The sequence below is a fragment of the Pelmatolapia mariae genome, linkage group LG17 (assembly GCF_036321145.2).
Source record: "Pelmatolapia mariae isolate MD_Pm_ZW linkage group LG17, Pm_UMD_F_2, whole genome shotgun sequence".
Lineage (NCBI taxonomy): Eukaryota > Metazoa > Chordata > Actinopteri > Cichliformes > Cichlidae > Pelmatolapia > Pelmatolapia mariae.
The window spans coordinates 2,759,391-2,778,352 of NC_086242.1; the positions used below are offsets into that span (position 1 = coordinate 2,759,391).

General features: G+C 41.5%; 2 protein-coding genes across 3 annotated transcripts; both read left to right on the forward strand.

Annotated features, from left to right (window-relative positions):
- Positions 1–10,129: 10,129 nt before the first annotated feature.
- Positions 10,130–13,612, forward strand: pars2 (prolyl-tRNA synthetase 2, mitochondrial). 2 transcript variants are annotated; one of them, XM_063501187.1, is made up of 4 exons: positions 10,130–10,259; positions 10,958–11,300; positions 11,892–12,137; positions 12,245–13,612. In XM_063501187.1, exons 2-4 carry the CDS (start codon positions 10,977–10,979, stop codon positions 13,124–13,126), a joined length of 1,452 nt encoding a protein of 483 aa, XP_063357257.1. In that variant the 5' UTR covers positions 10,130–10,259; positions 10,958–10,976; the 3' UTR covers positions 13,127–13,612. The 2 variants fall into 2 exon arrangements, with proteins under 2 accessions (XP_063357257.1, XP_063357258.1); XM_063501188.1 differs by having other exon boundaries at positions 10,961–11,300.
- Positions 13,613–14,124: 512 nt separating this feature from the next.
- Positions 14,125–17,663, forward strand: ttc4 (tetratricopeptide repeat domain 4). The gene is made up of 10 exons (XM_063501186.1): positions 14,125–14,349; positions 14,801–14,918; positions 15,020–15,181; positions 15,276–15,353; positions 15,506–15,630; positions 15,735–15,821; positions 16,233–16,474; positions 16,813–16,894; positions 17,110–17,192; positions 17,479–17,663. Exons 1-10 carry the CDS (start codon positions 14,242–14,244, stop codon positions 17,576–17,578), a joined length of 1,185 nt encoding a protein of 394 aa, XP_063357256.1. The 5' UTR covers positions 14,125–14,241; the 3' UTR covers positions 17,579–17,663.
- The last annotated feature ends 1,299 nt before the right edge of the window (positions 17,664–18,962 follow it).

Below are 18,962 nucleotides of genomic sequence, written 5' to 3' on the forward strand. Positions count from 1 at the left end.
GTAGGCGGGGCTGGGTTGTTGCCTAAGGGTCATATGTGTAAGTGGTGTGTGGGCGTTTGTGCACACCTGCTCTGCCAGCTGGTTTAGTTACTTATTCATGTACTTGTTTACTTTTGGGTAGGGTGATCTTAGTGATCCAGTTTGATACGTTCACACGTTGTCCAGTATTTGGAGTAAAAAAAAAAAAAAAAAACCTTTGCACAATTGAATCCCGGTGTTATAATAGAATATTTATTTAACAAAAGTAGCAAAAAATTACCAAATACAGGTGAAGGTTGCAAGAAAGACAACTGAAGCAGAGCCAGAAACTCACTTTTTAACAGTCATGCACCATGAAATAAAAAGCTTCTGATTTTGTGTTATTTTAAAACATTTATTTATGGTTGCACATGTACAGCTCGGGTTCAGGAACATGTTCAGAGATGCTCATCCAGATTCACTTCCACAAAGTTTAACAGTTGCACAGTCAGACATAGTCATTTTGGTCACTTTAACAACAACAACAACAAAAAAGTGAGAGGATTGTCCTCAGCAGAAGTGGGCGAGGTCGGTCTTCCTGCAGCCCACCTGACAGCACATGTTGGCCAGGAAGATGTTATTATCCCGTTTGGTCATCTCTGAGCCCAAACTGCTGAACTTCTCCAAGCTGCTCTGCTCCCCTGTAGGCAGAACCGGATGAACGAAACATCAATGAACACTGAGTGTGGAGGTTTTAGAATTTAAGCCTTTAACTTGGTCCTCTGCAAACGCCTGTCACATTAATAGTGTAACTTTACCCTTACAATCTGAATTTAACTGTGCGGGAAACTCTGTTCACCTTACTTTAAACATGACTTCCAGTAAATACTTTCTATAGCAGTTCATTGTAGCCGACAGTGTTTCACAACAAGTGCAGCTGATGAAGCACTGCTTTCAGACGCATCCTGTGTAATACGTCCCTGCTCCCTTTAAATAAGGAAGCTCTAAATGACTGCACGGATGAGCTCGGTCTTATTTGTCTTCTTCAGTGTCACTTTACGCTTTCCGATCAGCACGGCTGACATGCTAACTGGGTTTATTTGTGTGGTGTATTAGAGAAGACGCCCGGGGAACCGCCAGCTACAGCATTTAATCATTGAGCTGCTGACTCCTCTGGCAGATTGCGCGTCGCTGTGTTGGGAAACACCTGTTTGGAGAAGCCTTGCGCGTCAGCCAGTGGATTAATAACATAACACATGAGGTGTAGCAAAAAATGGCAGTCTGGTTAGAAAGCACAAACTTTAGCTTGTGTTGAGTTTCATTTAAGCCACAGAAGCAGATACAGAAGAAGTACTGTGTGGTATGGTGGCAAACTGCACTGAGATGGTAACTCGAAAAGGACTGACAACATGCCATTTTTTTTTTTTAAAAAAGTGATATAAATGACATTTCTATTTTTTTCTAGAATGTGGTTACACCCTCACTGCAATTTAAACAATATAGATAAAAGGGAAACATAAAGGGTAAATACAGTTTGTTATTGACTTTTTCTGCATCGCTCTTTCTTGAAGAAAGTCTGAACCACAAAACTTGTAGCAAATAAAACTGTAGAAAGAACTTCAGCTACTAAAAGCACGTCCCTTCTGTTGTGCGAAATGATTAAAAGCAGAGTTTTCTCACCATCCACGTCTGGCTCGCTGAAGAACCTCCTCCAGCGGGACGCTCCACAGGTGTAGGAGATGGCATTGATTAACTGCTTACCGCACAGCTTCATTGCCGTCACTTGCGCTCTCACCTGATCCACACACACCACTGCGCACAAGAGCAGAGGCAAAACCACCAGAGCACGCATGCTGGATATCTGACTGTTGCTCTTCCAAGCCCACCACAGCTGTTCTCTGTTGTTTGATTCTGTCTGTTATCCTGCCAGCTCTCTTGGTTATTGATCCGCCGCTCGCATCCTCCTTATATTAGATTCAATCCACCTTTCACTTCATTGATGCCGAGTGTCTTTCCACCTCCATCTAACCAGCCCTTAGCCCATCCCAGTCTCTCTCTCTCACACACACACACACACACACACACACACACACACACACACACACACACACACACACACACACACACACACACACACACACACAAAACTTGTTGTGCTTCCGGTTATCTCCACCATCACCATTTTCAGCCATCTAAATAAGAGTTACGAGCATGAGCCTTTTACAACTCGGCCGGCAATCTCATTAGCAATGGTGCAGCCCCCCCCCCATTACCCATGATTGCACTGACCTTCACTACTCTGCATGGCTAATTAAGGGATGCAAAGTGATTCCCCCTCCAGTCAAACAGATGTTTCTTCTGTTTACGACGCTCTGATGGCCCGTCTGTCTTTGACTTTACAGCAGTTTGGGTCATACAAGAGGAAAAAAGTCAATGTTGACAGTCCATCATGCGGTCATTACGGCGCTGCTGATGGTGCGATGTGACATTTCAGCTCGATCATTAACAGCGGAGGATATGAAATTATGTTAGATGGGCATGATGCGTAGTTATAGCAGCAGAAAACAACAAAAAATATACAGACACACAAAAATATTTTTCAGTAGTAGAATCAAGCAGTATTTTCTAACTCTTAATCTTTCATCGAAACCAATGGTTCTGTCTGATGAGCAATTCCATAATAGCAAACTCTCCCCTTTATTCTTTTACAGGACACACGGAGATACAGTAACTATAATCGCAGGAAAAACCAAAAGTTTAAACATGAAGTCGGTGCTTTGACCTTGTTCAAGAAATAATAACCTTTCATTTTCCAACTCATTAGGCTGGTAACATCTTAGAGAGGCAGCGTTTCACCAATCTGCAAAAATGTGTGTCTACAAATTTCCGAACAATTAAAAACTGTGAAAACATTGAACACCTCATCTGTCTACAGTACAAAAGATAATAAAAAAAAGAGAGAATCTGAACCTGATTCTGTCATGGGGAGATGAAGCCACGTGTGAAGATGATGCATAAACCTCGCCACCCTTGCTGGGCGAGGCAAATAGACTGTGGTAAAGTGAAAAACTGTTCTGTGGTCAGGTCAATTGAAATTTGAAATTCTTTTTAGAAAACATGGACGACACATCCTCTGCACCAAAGAGGGGAGGGACCATCTGGCTTTTCATCAGCACTCAGTTCAAAGTCAAAGGTACGGTAAGGAGTGCGTTAATGCCCATAAAACAGTCAACCTGAACATCTGGAAAAGCAACATCAGTGCTAAAAGCTATGTACAGGTTTTAGAGCAACATGTGCTGCCATCCTTCTGGGGAGGCCTTGAATATTTCAGCAAGTCGATGCATACTTCAGATATTACAACAGCAGTAGGATTCAATTCATTTCCGTTTTATTTGTATGGCACCAACAAATTGCTGCGTCTTGATATGTTTTTAGATTTGCACATCGCTTTCATGCATTCTGTTGATTTTCACATTTTACACATTTTGTAATTATGGTTGTACAAAAATTCTGAAACTGGAGGTTTACTGTCCCTGACATGTAAATCGGGATATTAAGAAACAAATGGCGATGTCATTTGCGTGCACGCGTCGTCACACTGATTACATAAGCTGGATTCTGTCTGTCACGCAGCGCTGAGATTAACTGCAAATCGTAAAGGTCACCAGTCTATGTTGCACGTTCGGGGTCAGGCAGCTTGCTTTGCTTTCTTATTTATGAGGCTATTTATTTATCTTCTCCGTCTGACCTAGATTATCGATGTTATCATCGATAACTGCACTACTGTCTGTCTTATAAAAGGGATTTTTTTTATCTTTAGAGTCACATTTTTCTGGTTGAATAAAGGCTTAAAAGAAAAACCAACTCTACTTTACGTGCTCAAAACTTCGTGGACACAGTGTAGCTAAACTTTAAGACTGGGCTGTTTTATATCACAATATATGATAATATTTTACACATTTCTGAGTTTGTGGCAGCAGTTTTGGAGAAGTCATTTCCTGTTGAGCCTCGAGAGATACTCGTGCCTGTAACATCCAACATCAGCTGTTGATATAATTGAAACTGTGACGATTGAGATCAAATCTCTGTCATCACCATTTATTGGAGATATTAAAACATATATATGTCATAACATTTAAAAATCTACATTTTTAATTAATAGAATTAAATAACAACTATTGCTATGTGCAATATTTTTTGAAGGCTAATATATTTGCCTCTACATTTAACTCACAGCCGTAGTTGTAGGTGTGCAACTAACATTACGAGATATCACTGCACACATGTAAAGGACAGCTTGTGTTTGAACGTCCGTGCCTTTCTCTCCATCCAACCAATCAAAAGTTACATCCCCAGTAACACATGATCATCTGAAACTTTTCTGCTTTGCAACATTTTCCATCCATCCATTCGCTTCCGCGTGTCCTTTCCAGGGTCGCCGGGGGTGCTGGAGCCTATCCCAGCTGTCATAGGGCGAGAGGCGGGATACACCCTGGACAGGTCGCCAGTCTGTCGCAAGGCTAACACATAGAGACACAGACAACCATTCGCACTCACATTCACTCACAGATTCACACCTATGGGCAATTTAGATTGACCAATTAACCTATCCCCACTACATTTTATTTTATTCTATTTCAACTTTTGAACTTTTTCTGTTTTTTTGAAATTTTTGAACTTTTACTTTACTAATTGATCCCTGAATTGCTTCTAACGCAGCATTTCGTCTGACGTTTTTGGACGATTTGTGTTTTTTTACTTGGCATTTCTCAAAAACGTTGCGCAGAATCTTTGTGACAATAAAAACATGACTTCTATGTTTACTTTAATGCCCGAAAGGAAAATGTGATGTTTTCAGATTACATCTGTTTTAATGGGATTGTTCATATCTCACGGAGACATTCAGTCGCCCTTTTCTCTGGGAACTACATTTTACAAAGGGAGCCACTAGATAAGCGGATGAAGCAGACATAAACCTAATTGGCTCAGGGAGACTGCATCTTTGGTCTATATGAACCTGTCAGACAAAAAGCTGACCTCAGCAGCGTCCCCCTGAAGGTAAAGCGCCCGGAGGGTGAATTCTAGTGTATTTGCAATGTTAGCCAACCATCAGTCGCCTGTGTCACTGACTACAAAGGTTTCAAACTACTGAAAAAAAAAGTTATAAGACCAGCACAAGGGCATTAACATACACCCCGGGAGGCTGAGAGAGAGCTGTTAGTTTAAAAACTTTGTTTTCAATGCTTGTTCCTGAAAAGACATATAAAAACACATAAAGATTAATAATAAGGGCAAGCACAAACAAATACTTATTGTATTTCTGCACTCATAATGTTTTCCAGTTTTCTGTTAAATTATCACAGAACGATCCTGGACAACCTCCCTCCTCTCTGAGCTGAACCATCATCTGTCCATGTTTGAACCTGTGCCCAGAGGACTGAGTCTCACAACTTTCATTTGTTACATTTCATTTTTTAGAAACAAATTAAACATTAACTTTTAACTTCAGATTCATGTTCTCGTGTATTTTACACATTTTTTTTAAACATAAAGTGTACATTTGTACTTTTCTGGAGCAGACTGGAGCGCTTCAGCGAGTGCTGCCTTCAGTTATCACTGATATGAAAAGGCCCACGTGGTTTATTATATGTCTACATGTCATGCAAATTATCAACGTTATATACAAAAACTGCACAGTTTTACTTCTACAACCAAAAACCTGCTGCTTTGGAAGAAGAGAAGAAGAAAAGATGAAAGTCATTGTGCTTCTGTGGAGAAGAACCGTTACAGTCTTCTCTCTCATGCAGTCACCTCTTGGCTGTCCTGTACTGAAGCTTTAGACTAACTGGAAAAGTGTGTTTTGTCATAGTTTTGTTTTGTTTTTTGTAATACGTTTTTATTGGTAAAATTTTATGTAACAGGTGTGTAAATATATAGCATGACTCAGTGAGGAAGAGAAGTAATGTCAATATGAAATGGCTCATTAAAAATGTTCTTTCCGGCCATTGAACCTTCACTCGTTTCCACTCTGGTGCCTCGGCCTTTTCATTTTACAGGAAAGATTTCCTGTTTTCAGCTCAGTAAAGTCTAAACTCAGAACTTACACAACATTTTCTGATTTGAGGTAAAAATTTCTGAATGTAATGCAGAATTTAGCAGAAGAGTGTATGTAGGACTTTTGACTGTTTCAGCTGTTTCTGTTGATTTTAGTTAAAAAAAAAAAAAGGAATGGATGACTTTTAGTTTAGGGTGAGGTCTGCAATAACACCTGGATGCTCTCATGACCCAACGTGTATGCTCACCCACCGTGTCGTGTCTTTCTCAAATAGAAAAATTGGATTTGGACACAGAAAAAGCTCAAAAATGGATTTTAGATTTTATGCAAAATCACCACAAACCTGTGATTTGGTCTCAGTGGGAAAAATCAAATGTACTTTAGCTTTTGTCTACTGCGAGGTGAGAACACACTTGCTTTAAGTTGACATATTTTCTTTCAAAATTATTTTTGCTTTAAATGTATTGTAGCTACAAGCATTCTTCTTAAAAATGGCATTTGCACATGAATAAAATCTCTCATATGTACTTCTTCCTGTCTGTCTCTACATGAGGGATGTGGAGGAACCCTGCAGCCAAAGCTAGCTCATATGGGTTCATTTGTTCTTGGAGTTTCTTCTGTTTTTCCAGGTTTTATGAACAAACAGAGAACATCTACCAAACCTTCTGACTCAGTCTGAATTATTTCTGCCAGAAATCTGATAATAACAGAAATGAATACATTTTTACATAAAAAATAGTGAATTGTCCTTCCTGTAGACAGCTGCCAAAGTGAACATACGATACAAGCAAAGAACAAAAAAGTAAAAACAACAAGTTAAGTACAACAATTTTATTTATATATTAGTTTATTAGTTATTATTTATTAGTTTTTAATCACAAATAGTCACAAAATTGTACATTTTGATGATGTTGTATACGGATTAGTTAATTTTCTTTGCATTAATAATGGCTCTGTTATTTTACCCTCATTAATGTGTGGTTCATACAGAATTTTAGTTATGAGGATAAAAATTAAATATGTGTTGTATGTGTAAAAGCTGGACAAAGGTGAGCAGTTATAATCATAATACTGATTTTCAAGAACAAGGGTGACGTGCAGAGTTTTAGTAACTACAGAAAGGTAAAGCTGATGAGTCATCATGAGTTGCTGAAACTATAAAGCTAAGGAGAGATGTGATGTTCAGTGAGCAGCAGTGCAGCTTCATGCTGAGAAAGAGCACTACAGACGTGATGTTTGCTTTGAGAGGTCAGAAGGAGCTGCACTGTATGTTTGTGGATCTTGAGAAAGCAAATGATAAGGTGCCAAGAGAGGAACTGTGTCTGCGAGGGTGCTGCAGGACATGTATGAGGACTGTGAGACAGTGGTGAGGTGTGCAGTAGGAGTTGGGTTTGAGGTGGGGGTGGGATTACATCAGGGAGAAGATCTGAGTCTTTCTTGTTTGCTGTGGTGATGGACGGGCTTGGCAGATGAAATCAGGCAGGAGTGTCTGTGGACTGTGATGTTTCCGCACAACATTGTGATCTGTAGTGAGACTGGAGGCAGGTGGAAGGGCAGGAAGAAAAGAGAGAAGACCTCAGAGGAAGTTCACGACTGTAGTGAAGAATGACATGTAGAGGGTTGGTGCAGTTCTAAGGATAGATGACAGCCTCACCTCTCAGACGTTTACACCAGCAGATGTAAGGAAAGAATAACCTGCATCATGACAGACTCCACCCACCTTACACATGGACTGTTTCCCCCCTCCCCTCGGGCCGGAGGCTGTGCAGTATCTGAAGAATAGCTCTCAATACTCACAATTAGCATTATGCACTTTTAATGGACTTATTGACTAAGCCATTATTATTATTATAGTTATTATAATTGTTATTATTATTTGAATTAGGTCATTACTTATTTCTAACATTCTAACCTATGAGAACTCAGACCTGAGTAATTCTCTGTCATGTTTCTTCATTATGAGTGAATTCAATTCAATTTTATTTATATAGCGCCAAATCACAACAGCAGTCGCCTCAAGGCGACAATAAAGAACTTTGAACCGTGAAACTATATTGTTCAGTTCAGTTTTATTTTAATACTCTTCAAAGTATTCTCCTGTGTTTGTCTGCTACGTCAGATTTATTCTTGTGTCTGTGTTCCCTTTATTGAAATTCGTAAGAAGATGAAAGTGATAAGATACTGTGATGATCACAACAATTTTGTCCCCAGAGCCTCAAAGGTAGTTAGGATGGTTTTAAACTGACAGAAGGTCTAAGGAGCTTGGAAAGAAAAGCATCTGGACTTCTTTAAGTTGCTTGAAGATGTTTCACCTCTCATCCGAGAAGCTTCTAGGGTCAAATGGTGGAGAGTCCCACATTTAAACCCTGTGGGAGTGCCCCCCCCCACGAGGGACATGGACACCCTAATGATCCTCTACCTAATCACATGAGCCAAGGTGTGAAAATGGGTGTAGGTCACAGTCAGCCAAGGTTGAGCTCATTGTGAAACCTAGCCCCACCCTATCATGTGATTTCCTGAGGTCAGATGGCCCAGGATGTGAGTGGGCGTTAAGGCGTCTGGGAAGGATCTCAAAACTGGATTATAGATGGCAGACAGTTGGTGTCGTAAACCACCGCCTCTGTTCAACGATGGTCGCTCACAGTGGACATAAATGGCCTCTTTTATTCCTCTTTCAAACCATCTGTCCTCTCTGTCCAAAATGTGAACATTGGCATCCTCGAAAGAGTGACCTTTGACCTTTAGATGCAGATAGACCGCTGAGTCTTGTCCCGTGGAGGTGGCTCTTCTATGTTGTGCCATACGTTTGTGAAGTGCCTTTTTGGTCTCTCCAATGTAGAGGAAACCCTGGCTGATTGTGACCTACACCCGTTTTCACACCTTGGCTCATGTGATTAGGTAGAGGATCATTAGTGGGTCCTTTTGTCCCTCTTGGGGGTACACTCCCACAGGGTTTAAATCTGGGACTCTCCACCATTTGACTCTTAGAACTGAAGAAGCTTCTCGGATGAGAGGTGAAACGTCTTCAAGCAACTTAAAGAAGTCCAGATGCTTTTCTTTCCAAGCTCCTTAGACTACAATGACTGAGAACTTTCACAGACTGGTAGAAGGTCCTAATTTGAAAAGGTAAAGGAAAACATAAATGTTTCACTGGAGTGACTTTGAGTTTATATTATAAAACAGCCATCTTTCTGTCGTTTCAGGCTAGAGTTTAGTAAAAAGTTCACGTCACAAAGCCATATCAGACTGGTTGCACCATACAGTGACATTAACTGGTCTTCACGTTCATTTACCAAAAGACATTTTTTCTAGGAAACATCAGTGAAGCAGAGGATTAAATCAAAGCCACCAAACAGCCTTACCACTGAGTAGTCAAATAAGACCTCCCGAGCAGCCACATCACTGGAATAACCCAGTAATAATTATTATTGTCCAGAATTCACTCTCTGTTCACAGGGGTTTCTTTTTCTTCACACAGTTTTAAAGCAAAGCTTCTAACAAACACAGGTGAGAATTATACTTAGAAAAATTTGATTGAGTCCTTGTGAGTACAGCCAAAAGTCAAAAATATGTCACCATACATTAATTACTATTTTCTGTTCCTTTTTTTTCTATGCATGGATAATTTTTACACTAAAAGATAAAGAAAAATCAAAAATATTCACAGAATATGTGACATATTATGTCCACATTAAAAAATATTTACAACCTCGTCTTTTTAGAATTATTATGCAATTATTGAATAATTATTATCTACATATCCATGCTTGAAAAATATTAAACACATGTCAGTGTGCTACATACTGAACTTACATGACAGAAACAAGTATCGATACTATACTATCACTCTAGTACTGGTGTCGATACTATTGATATTTGGATAGACCCGCCCACCTCTACTCATTTAATCAAGTAACATTGTTATGTTGTTTGGATTTCATTCATGGCGATTGTTTTTAAAAGAGCCAGCTTTGTGACAAATCTCATCCATAATCTCTCTGAGTCAGAGTATAAACCCGGTACAACCAGAGCTAAAACTGCCCCTGCTGCTGCAGTACCCCTCCGGGCCTGTAGGGGGCATTTTCAGAAGACTAGCCTGTCGACATGTAGCTGAGGAAGAAAGGCAGCATGTAGTAGTGTAGCAGGACCTTCAGGGTTTTTGCGAACTTAGTAAAAAATGTCGCTCTTCTTTCATTTAGTTATATAATTTACACAGGACAGTCAGACACTCGTTATCGGTCTCAAGGTGAGTCTTTCTTGCTGCATACGTGATATCGCGTGCAAACTGAAGAAGGTCATTTTCACATTAGCTCCCAAGCTAACCTGCTAGCATCCATGTATCTGTCAGGGACATCAGCACTGTGAAACAGCTATCAGTCCTCTGTATTTGTGTAATAACCCGTGGCTGTTTCGGCTGGATAAACCCTAGAACCTGTACATAATTACTGAGGTTAAACAACTTGTTCTCGGATATGAAACAACCTAAAAAGCATCTGTGCTGATGGTTCACCCCCTTCACTGAGGTTTAATACGCAGCATAGCATGGAGGAAGCCCATTATAAGTGCGTGTAAATATGCTGAAGTGTTACCACAATAAATATCAAAGAGTAAAAACTACAGTGTTGCGTGAACATATTTTCTTTTCTGTCATAAAATTGAAAAAACTGGGGAATGTATTAAAAATATCTCTATGTAAACACAGATTTTTCCTACAGTGGCCAGTAAAGAAGAACGAGTACTCTGTGATAAGGATGTTTCTTCAGTGCTCGTTTTGTTTAACTAGCAGTCAAAAACTCCAAACTTAGCTGTCATATAAGCCATGAAAAGGGAAAAAATCTCACATTTGAGGATTTTGCACTTATTAGGTGGCACTGTGTGCTAAATAGCGAGGTGAGGTAACTTATCCAGCTTCAACTGATTGTGCTATCATTTCTCTTTGAATAGCAGCACATCTGTTTGTACCATGGAGCCTGTAATGCTTCAGGTTTGGCAGAGAGCCTTTCGCCGCCTCCACAGGACCCTGATCCTTCCAAAGAGGCTCGACTCAGGCTGTGCTGAGCAGGCAGCCGTCCCTGCTTCCGCGCCTTCCTATGGTAGCAAGCCCGTACTCCTGGTGTCTCGTCTCTACCAGCCTTCGAACTTACGTGATGTGGCGCAGGACAGCCGGCTGCCAGGGGACATGAGCTGCAAGAGCCAGAGGCTCATGCAGCAGGCTGGGCTTATTCATCCATCCAACCCAGGGTGCTACTACTACCTTCCTGCCACCGTCCGCTCCATGGAGAAGCTGGTGAGATGAGGCCTTATCTTCTTATAGGAGTGATAATAATAATAATAAAGTAATATTAATGGTTGGTTTTGTCCTGCCAACTAACAGAACTGATAATATTTTCTTTGTTTAGAATTTTTTATACCATGTATACATTTTCATTTTGTTCATTTATCCTGAGGTGTGCAAATGTGCCTTTAGATCTTAAAAATAATAACACGCTCAATAATTTGCTTTATGACAGCTTCAGAATGACAGACATCCTCTTACATGGCATCTATCAAAGCAGTAGTCTATTTGCCACAGGCTCTAAACATGTTTAGGCTGTGAACGTTGTCCAGACAGTCTCTTTTCCCTCTTAGATTATTGTGGATTATACGATTATAAAACCTAATTAATCTAATCACATAGATTATGTGATTATGTAATCGAATGTATTAGATTAGATTATATGTTTATTGGGCTAAAATGATAAAGTTAAACAGTAGCTCTTGACTAAAGGGAAAAGAGTACAGAAATGCCTTTTTTTTTCTAGTTTCCTATCAATTTTTGCATGACTGCTGATGTTTATCTTCCAACCTCCTGATTTTCACTGCTGTCTTTGATCAACAGGTGAGAGTGATCGACCAGGAGATGCAGGGGATTGGTGGGCAGAAGCTGGACATGCCCAGTTTGTGCTCAGCCGACCTCTGGAAAACTAGTGAGCGCTGGGATTTGATGGGGAAGGAGCTGTTCCGCCTGAAAGACCGGCACGGCGCTGACTACTGCCTGGGTCCCACTCACGAGGAGGCAGTGACGACTCTCGTCGCTCACCAGGCGACTCTCTCCTACAGACAGCTCCCACTGCTTCTTTACCAAGTAAGCATTCAGCCCGTTCTTACTGCCACTGTTTTTCCTGTAACAAGCTGCAGTTTGTTTGTTTTTTCTGACATTATGATTTATTTTGAAACCCCCCCAAAAAACAGATCACCCGCAAATTCAGAGACGAGCCAAAGCCGAAGTTTGGCCTTCTCCGAGGGAGGGAGTTTTACATGAAGGACATGTACTCCTTTGACGTGAGCGAAAAAGCCGCTCATCAGACGTACGAGTCTGTGTGCCAAGCGTATACTCGGCTCTTCGCCAGGTTGGGTCTGCGTTGCGTTCAGGTGCAGGCGGACACTGGAAACATCGGCGGTAAACTGTCCCATGAGTTCCAGCTGCCGGCGGACATCGGCGAGGATCGGCTTCTGGTCTGTGGGAGCTGCTCCTTCTCCGCCAATGTGGAGACCATGTCATCAGACCAGTCCAACTGTCCACAGTGTGAAACTGGGAAACTGGTAGAATCAAAGGGTATAGAAGTAGGCCACACGTTTTACTTGGGTAAGAAGTACTCTCACATATTCAAAGCCACCTTCAGCAATGCCCAGAACAAGCCGGCTGTCGCTGAGATGGGCTGCTACGGCCTCGGGGTTACGCGAATTCTGGCGGCAGCTGTCGAGGTGATGTCAACAGAAGAGGGGATCCGCTGGCCGGGGCTTATCGCTCCTTATCAGGTTTGCGTTTTACCCCCTAAGAAGGGCAGTAAGGTGGATGAAGCAACACTCCTAGCTGAGGAACTGGTCCACGCTTTGGGAGAAACTCTGCCTCACCTGAGAGGTGAAGTTGTTTTGGATGACCGCACACAGATGACAATCGGAAAGAGGCTGAAGGATGCCAGCAAACTGGGTTATCCATATGTTATTGTAGTAGGACAGGGAGCTCTGGAGGAAACACCCAGGTTTGAGGTGATCTGTCAGCAGACAGGTGAGAGTGTCTTCCTCAGTAGAGATGGACTGTTAGATCTACTGGGAAGAGTGGAAACTGTATGAGTAACAAGTATGAATGTTAGAATAAATGTTTCAGTTTGTGTGTGAGGTGGTGGGCATAGATTATTCCATGTTTTCCAAAGCCTGTAATTTACACATTGAATAAACGTTTTTTAAACAATAGCTCTGTGATGTACCTGACCTGCATTGTACACTACAATGTAATGGAGTCCACAGCTTAATTTTTTTTTACAGTAAGTCGTGTAATAATCCTAATAAAAATGTAATCTGTACCTGGACAAATCAGTGGTGGTTACAACCAAATTATGAATGTCGCAAAAAAGTGAGACAGCAAAGAAAAGCAAGTGAAAAGGTTGGTAAAAATATTCCCATTATTTAGTAGTATTTAGAGTGGTATCCAACAATGCAGATCACTTGTAAGTAGGCCATTATACAGCATGAAGTACATGAGAATTTGTCACAACATCAATGTAATACACTCAACCAGATTGGGAGTGAGATCAGTGTGTCACAGTAAACTTAACTTTGTGTAATAAAAGACCCTTTTCAGAGCTGACTTTTTCTGCGACATTCGCCGCATTCACACAGTTTCAGGTTCTCTCTTTTAATACGCATCTGATTATTTTATTTCACACAGGTCAGAGGACAAAGCAACAGTTGAAAATTATACATGCATATACATACACTGACATTAACGATGTCCATAGTCCTTGAAAAATTTAAATAAATGCAAGTTTATTTTTTAGCACAAAAATAGTTATCCCAGTGCATGTTGTAAAGCAAGGACCTCAAAATGTGGACAAAAAGCCAAGAGTTACGCTACAGTGGGGGCAGTGTTAGCGTTGCTTTCCATGGTGCACACAAGTAAGGCTGAAATAATTAACGGGATAATTAGAAAAGAAACTGCCACCTATGTTAATAATACTAAGTGTAACGGTGCTTTGAGAGTATTACTTCTGCCGTCGGAGCTTTGTCCGCGAGGAGTGGAACGCTCTGCCGGAAGTGAGTTTCCACACGGATTTTTTCACATGTGGCACCGCTGTTACACATGTGTAAACAAGGCAACTTGAGGAACGGTTAGCTGGACAGACTGCTGTCAGCGTTAATATAAGATTTAAAAACAAGAACCAGCTCTTTAAAGTACATCTTGATCCAAAATGGCGTCCTCGGTACACAGTGACAGCGACGATGGCATGGACGCGTTCATGGACAAATTTAAGACCCAGCGATATAAAAATGCCTTCAGTGAAAACGACTGGGAGGAGGTAACGTTGGCTTGTGGAGACTATGAGCACTAGATAGAAATGTGTTAGCACGTCTTTGTTCTTATGTTGGTGGTTAGCAACAAAATGCTAACATGCTCAGTATCTCGTGAAGATATCGAAAAATAGCATCAGTACCAGTGCTGGTATCGGATCGATACTAGCGCGATAGAATCGATACTTTGCTTCTGTTTTCCACGTTCAGTTTGTAGCCCAATGAATTGTGTCTGAACCTTTCTGTGTTGACTGTCACATCTATTTTATTTATAGCCCACAAAATCACAGTGATTATTAAAATGCGTTCAGAGCTTACAAATTAATGATGGTTAATCTCCCACTCTGTATGCTGCCCTTAGAGGTTGAAAGTATTAAAGTGTCCCTATCGGTACTGGCATTACCGGCCTTGGCTTTACTTGTATCAGGCAATACCAAAATGTACTGCTGTCTCACGCAGGAGTTTAATAAAATACCCATGTTCATGAAAAACGCCCCCGAAGAGATCGACCCACAGAAATACCCAGAACTAGCCTGCCTCCAGTCCATTATCCACGACGAAGACCGGCCTCCTGAAGGTGTGCAAATCACAGCTTTCTCTCCTCCAAGGCTTTGAAGCTGCTCAGTATGTCTTCACTGAAAACAGCTGAATAAATGTGAGAAACGTCTTCTTTTCCAGAACAAGCAAAAAGCCTGAAAGATGAAGGCAATGCCTATTTCAAAGAGAAGAACTACCAAAAAGCGGTGGTGGCCTACACAGCGGGTTTGAAGAAGAAATGTGCAGACCAGAACCTTAATGCTGTCCTCCTCACCAACCGTGCAGCATCACACTTTTACCTTGGTAAAAGAAAAGCATCCAAATGTCCTTTTGCTCTCACAAAAGATGACATTGTTTAAAAAAATATGTCTGGGTTTTTCTTTTTTCTGTCACTCAGGAAATATGCGCTCTGCTTTCAATGATGCTGCAGCTGCAAAGAAGCTCAAGCCAGACCACCTGAAAGCCTTGATCAGAGGTGGGTAATGTTTTTAACATGTACTGCTATGATATGATGACATTGTGTTACTAGGCATGGAAATCTAGTGCTGGTTTCAGTTTAGAAGCTCCAGATTTCTGTCTGTTATAGCTGTTAGAAAGCAAATGAATCCCATGTTTGTGCTTCTGCAGGCGCTCAGTGTTGTATAGAGCTGCGCCACTTTTCAGAGGCCATCCAGTGGTGTGACGAGGGGCTCAAGTTTCATCCTACTGACAAAAAGCTGCGGGAGCTGAGAGCAGCGGCAGAGAAGCACAAAGTAACTACACTTCAGATCATCCTTGTCTTTTTATATATTATTTTTAGAAGTGGCGAAAGCTTTAAAGCACTGAAATAAACCTTGATTTGTTTTTGGTATCGAAGAGAGCAGCAGAGAGAGATGCCAGGAAGGCCAAGGCTAAAGAAAAGAAGTTGCATGGTGAGAAAGAAGCTCTTCTGAATGCCATAAAGGTAAGCATTAGAGATGGAGCATCTAACGTCGCACACACGTCACACACATATTTGTATTTGACACTAATTGGCAGCTACCTGCCCCGGCCGCTGCTGCAGATTTATAGTTAGAAACCACAAGTCCAGATGCTGCCACAGCCCTGCTGGAGGCGCCTCGCTATCAAGTCCAAGCCCAGCCACAGGCTCGTAGTTAATGGGCCCATCACCAGATGATGCGTTATGAGCGCAGGTCTCGTCTTCACCCTTGGGCCAGGGCAACCGCCACAAACCATCTGATTCTGCAAGGGGCTTAAGTCAAGAGGCTGACCCTACATATTAGAAGATGCATCTTAAACTGCCTTCACTATCTAAGTGAAAAATGAACACAGAGAAAGAGATTATATCAGTTATGATTTTGGCGTCTATACACAGGATCGAGGCATCAAACTCGTGCAGCCTGTGAGGGCTCATCGGAGCGGTTCCGACAGTGAAGATGAGGATGAACGCTCTCCTGCGGCAATAGCGGAGCTCAGCCTGGATGGCCTCAGCTCTCAGGAGGTCACCGGGGCTCAGGTCTTTGTAGATGAGCAAGGCTCTCTGCAGTGGCCCGTTCTCTTTCTCTACCCCGAACATCAGCAGAGTGACTTCATCTCGGCTTTCTGTGAAAACAGCTGGTAACGACTCCTGCCCTCAGTGACCAAGATTATGCTAAATTTATATACAAATATCACTGATGATCGTTTTGATTATACATTCCTCCACTCTATGATCTGTGACCTGTTTCAGATATCTTTTGACCTAAGTAAGACACGAGATGTAACTTTTATTAGAGCAGCATAAACGACGATAGACAGTTTGTGTAATGTAAATACCAACTGTGACCACCGGGAGTCACTGTTGAGCAAAAGGGACACAAAATGATTTTAAAAGGTTTTTAAAGAATGACACTTTTATGTAGGACAGTAAATTAAAGCAGTAAAGTGTGGAGAATAGTCACTCTTGCATCTCTCAGCTTCACAGACCACCTGGCAGTCATGTTTGAAGAACTTCCACCCTGGGACGCGGACAGAAAATACCTCCCACAAAATCTGCAGGTCTGTATGCTGGGCTTACAGGTGGGGAGGTAGGGGTGTTATTTTATAAAAACAGAGATAAATTAAAGTAATGATCAAACTTGTATAAAGCCTTTTAGTGGCTCCAGATGGAGCCGAGTGAAGACTGGTAGGCTGTTTCAGATTGGAAATGGGGAAATGTGTTTGGCTTCAGTCATCAAAATTTTCCCACAAATAACCGATGTTGTCTTTTACAGCTTTACTTTGAGGACGAGGAGAAGGAGACACTTTACCAAGTCGACCCAGAGATGTCACTTTTGAAAATACTGCAACACAAAAGGTAGATTTAATAATTTATTCTGCTGATTAGTCGTTTCAGTCTCATTTACACGATGGTCACTAAGAGCACTCTTCAAGATAAGTTCTCTTTATAATGCTCCTTTTATTAGGTGCTGCTGTGAGTTCCTTGTTATAGATGACTTCCTTCCTTATGTCAGATTTAAATGTATACCCCAGGGGTTATTAACTGTTAGAGAATTTATTTGTACCATTGTTTTCCAGCGTTCCTTGTTGTAACTTTCCTTCATGCTGGTTTCCTGATTGAATCTTTTCTGTTTTGCCAACAGGTATTTTGTGAAGGCGGGCACGCCCAGCTTCATCGTTTTAGTAAAAGGCTCTTCGTATTGGAAGCAGTTTTTATCAGGAAGGAAAATACACGGACTGTAAGAAAAGGCAGAGCTTCAATTCACGGACATGAAATCCTCTGAAATTCTCAATAACTGACTCATCAAACGTCACTGAAAATAAAACATGAGGTTTTGTAACATGAACTGTTTACACTCTTTATTTCTTTGTGTGAAAAACGGGTGAGTGTTGAAGTGTGTGAATTATTGAGCAACAGTCATCTCATCTATATATTCTAAGGTAAGACCCTTCATAGTATTAGAGAGAAAACAATCAGAAGATTTCCAAAAGTTGATTCTGTTCATCTGGACGTAGCATTTTGTGGGAGAAACGTTTCGTCACTCATCCAAGTGACTTCTTCAGAAGATCCCCTTTGAGCAATCACTGCTGTTAGTCCAATAATCACACAACTGGCATATCACACAACTGGCATAGTAACTCCAACTTTAATGGGCGCCTTCTTTCGTACAACCACAGAAAAAAAAACTGACCCTCCAAACTCTTCTACTGCCTCTTTCCCGCCTGCGCGTAGGCAAGGGCCAAAGTCTCTCCTGCTAGTGTACTCCGTACCACCCTCCTGATCCGTTTCGACTGCCAACATATGGGCGAAAACCTTCCACCTTCTCCCATCAACATGATAAAATGTCCATCTTGTGTGCCTCCGTCTGAGAGGTTTCCCATCGAGGAAGCACTAAACACCACTAATTTGAGGGATTTGCTTTCACCCAAGAACTGAAACCTCAGCGTAACCTCCTCTGATTTAAGTTTTCTGATCAGTTTGTTTGTGCAGTGCATTGTCTGAATAGTAGCATGTTTTGTGCTTGATGCCAAGATGAAAATGTCACACATGATGTCGGGTCTGCTCTGTCTTGCTACCCACAGTATCTGTCCAATCTTGGATTTTAACATGTCCATCTCTGTATCTGTTAAAGGAGCCTCCCGCTGTGGTGCCCTGGTGGGATCAATAGGAATAGGCTATAGGTTTTTTATGTACGTATCTTGTTGTATTTCATTCTGAAGAGGGTGAACCTCCATCCCGATGTAGTTGAAGCTGTTATGTTCTTCTCCTCCAACTTGAAAAGCAGCTTTCAGTTTGGGGATGACTACTGTGGAGAACATGTCTGAACCACCCCACATAAAGTCATCTACATGACATGCAAGTACCCCTGTCACCTTACAGTGATCATCTAGCCAGTAGAAGACAGCTGGATCGTCTTTTGACACCGTGCCCCCCAGCTTCTGCATGGTTTCTTTCACCTTGTTGTACCAGAATAATGAAGCATCTGCCAGGCCATAAACACATTTATTCAACTTCCATATAGTTCCTTTGCTCTGTGTCAGGTGGTCGGATGTACACGTCTCGGGTTAAATCTTTATTTACCTTGCAGAAAAGCTGCTTTAATGTCCATAGAGTTCAGTTTCCATT

What these genes read in the sequence shown, in the direction of transcription:
- pars2 (XM_063501187.1), top strand. Translation starts at nt 10,977, where the DNA reads ATGGAGCCTGTAATGCTTCAGGTTTGGCAGAGAGCCTTTCGCCGCCTC. An exon ending in TCCGCTCCATGGAGAAGCTG is followed by an intron (nt 11,301 to 11,891) that starts GTGAGATGAGGC and finishes TTTGATCAACAG; the next exon opens with GTGAGAGTGATCGACCAGGA. An exon ending in TCCCACTGCTTCTTTACCAA is followed by an intron (nt 12,138 to 12,244) that starts GTAAGCATTCAG and finishes CCCAAAAAACAG; the next exon opens with ATCACCCGCAAATTCAGAGA.
- ttc4 (XM_063501186.1), top strand. Translation starts at nt 14,242, where the DNA reads ATGGCGTCCTCGGTACACAGTGACAGCGACGATGGCATGGACGCGTTC. An exon ending in CCTGAAAGCCTTGATCAGAG is followed by an intron (nt 15,354 to 15,505) that starts GTGGGTAATGTT and finishes GTGCTTCTGCAG; the next exon opens with GCGCTCAGTGTTGTATAGAG. An exon ending in AAAATACTGCAACACAAAAG is followed by an intron (nt 17,193 to 17,478) that starts GTAGATTTAATA and finishes TTTTGCCAACAG; the next exon opens with GTATTTTGTGAAGGCGGGCA.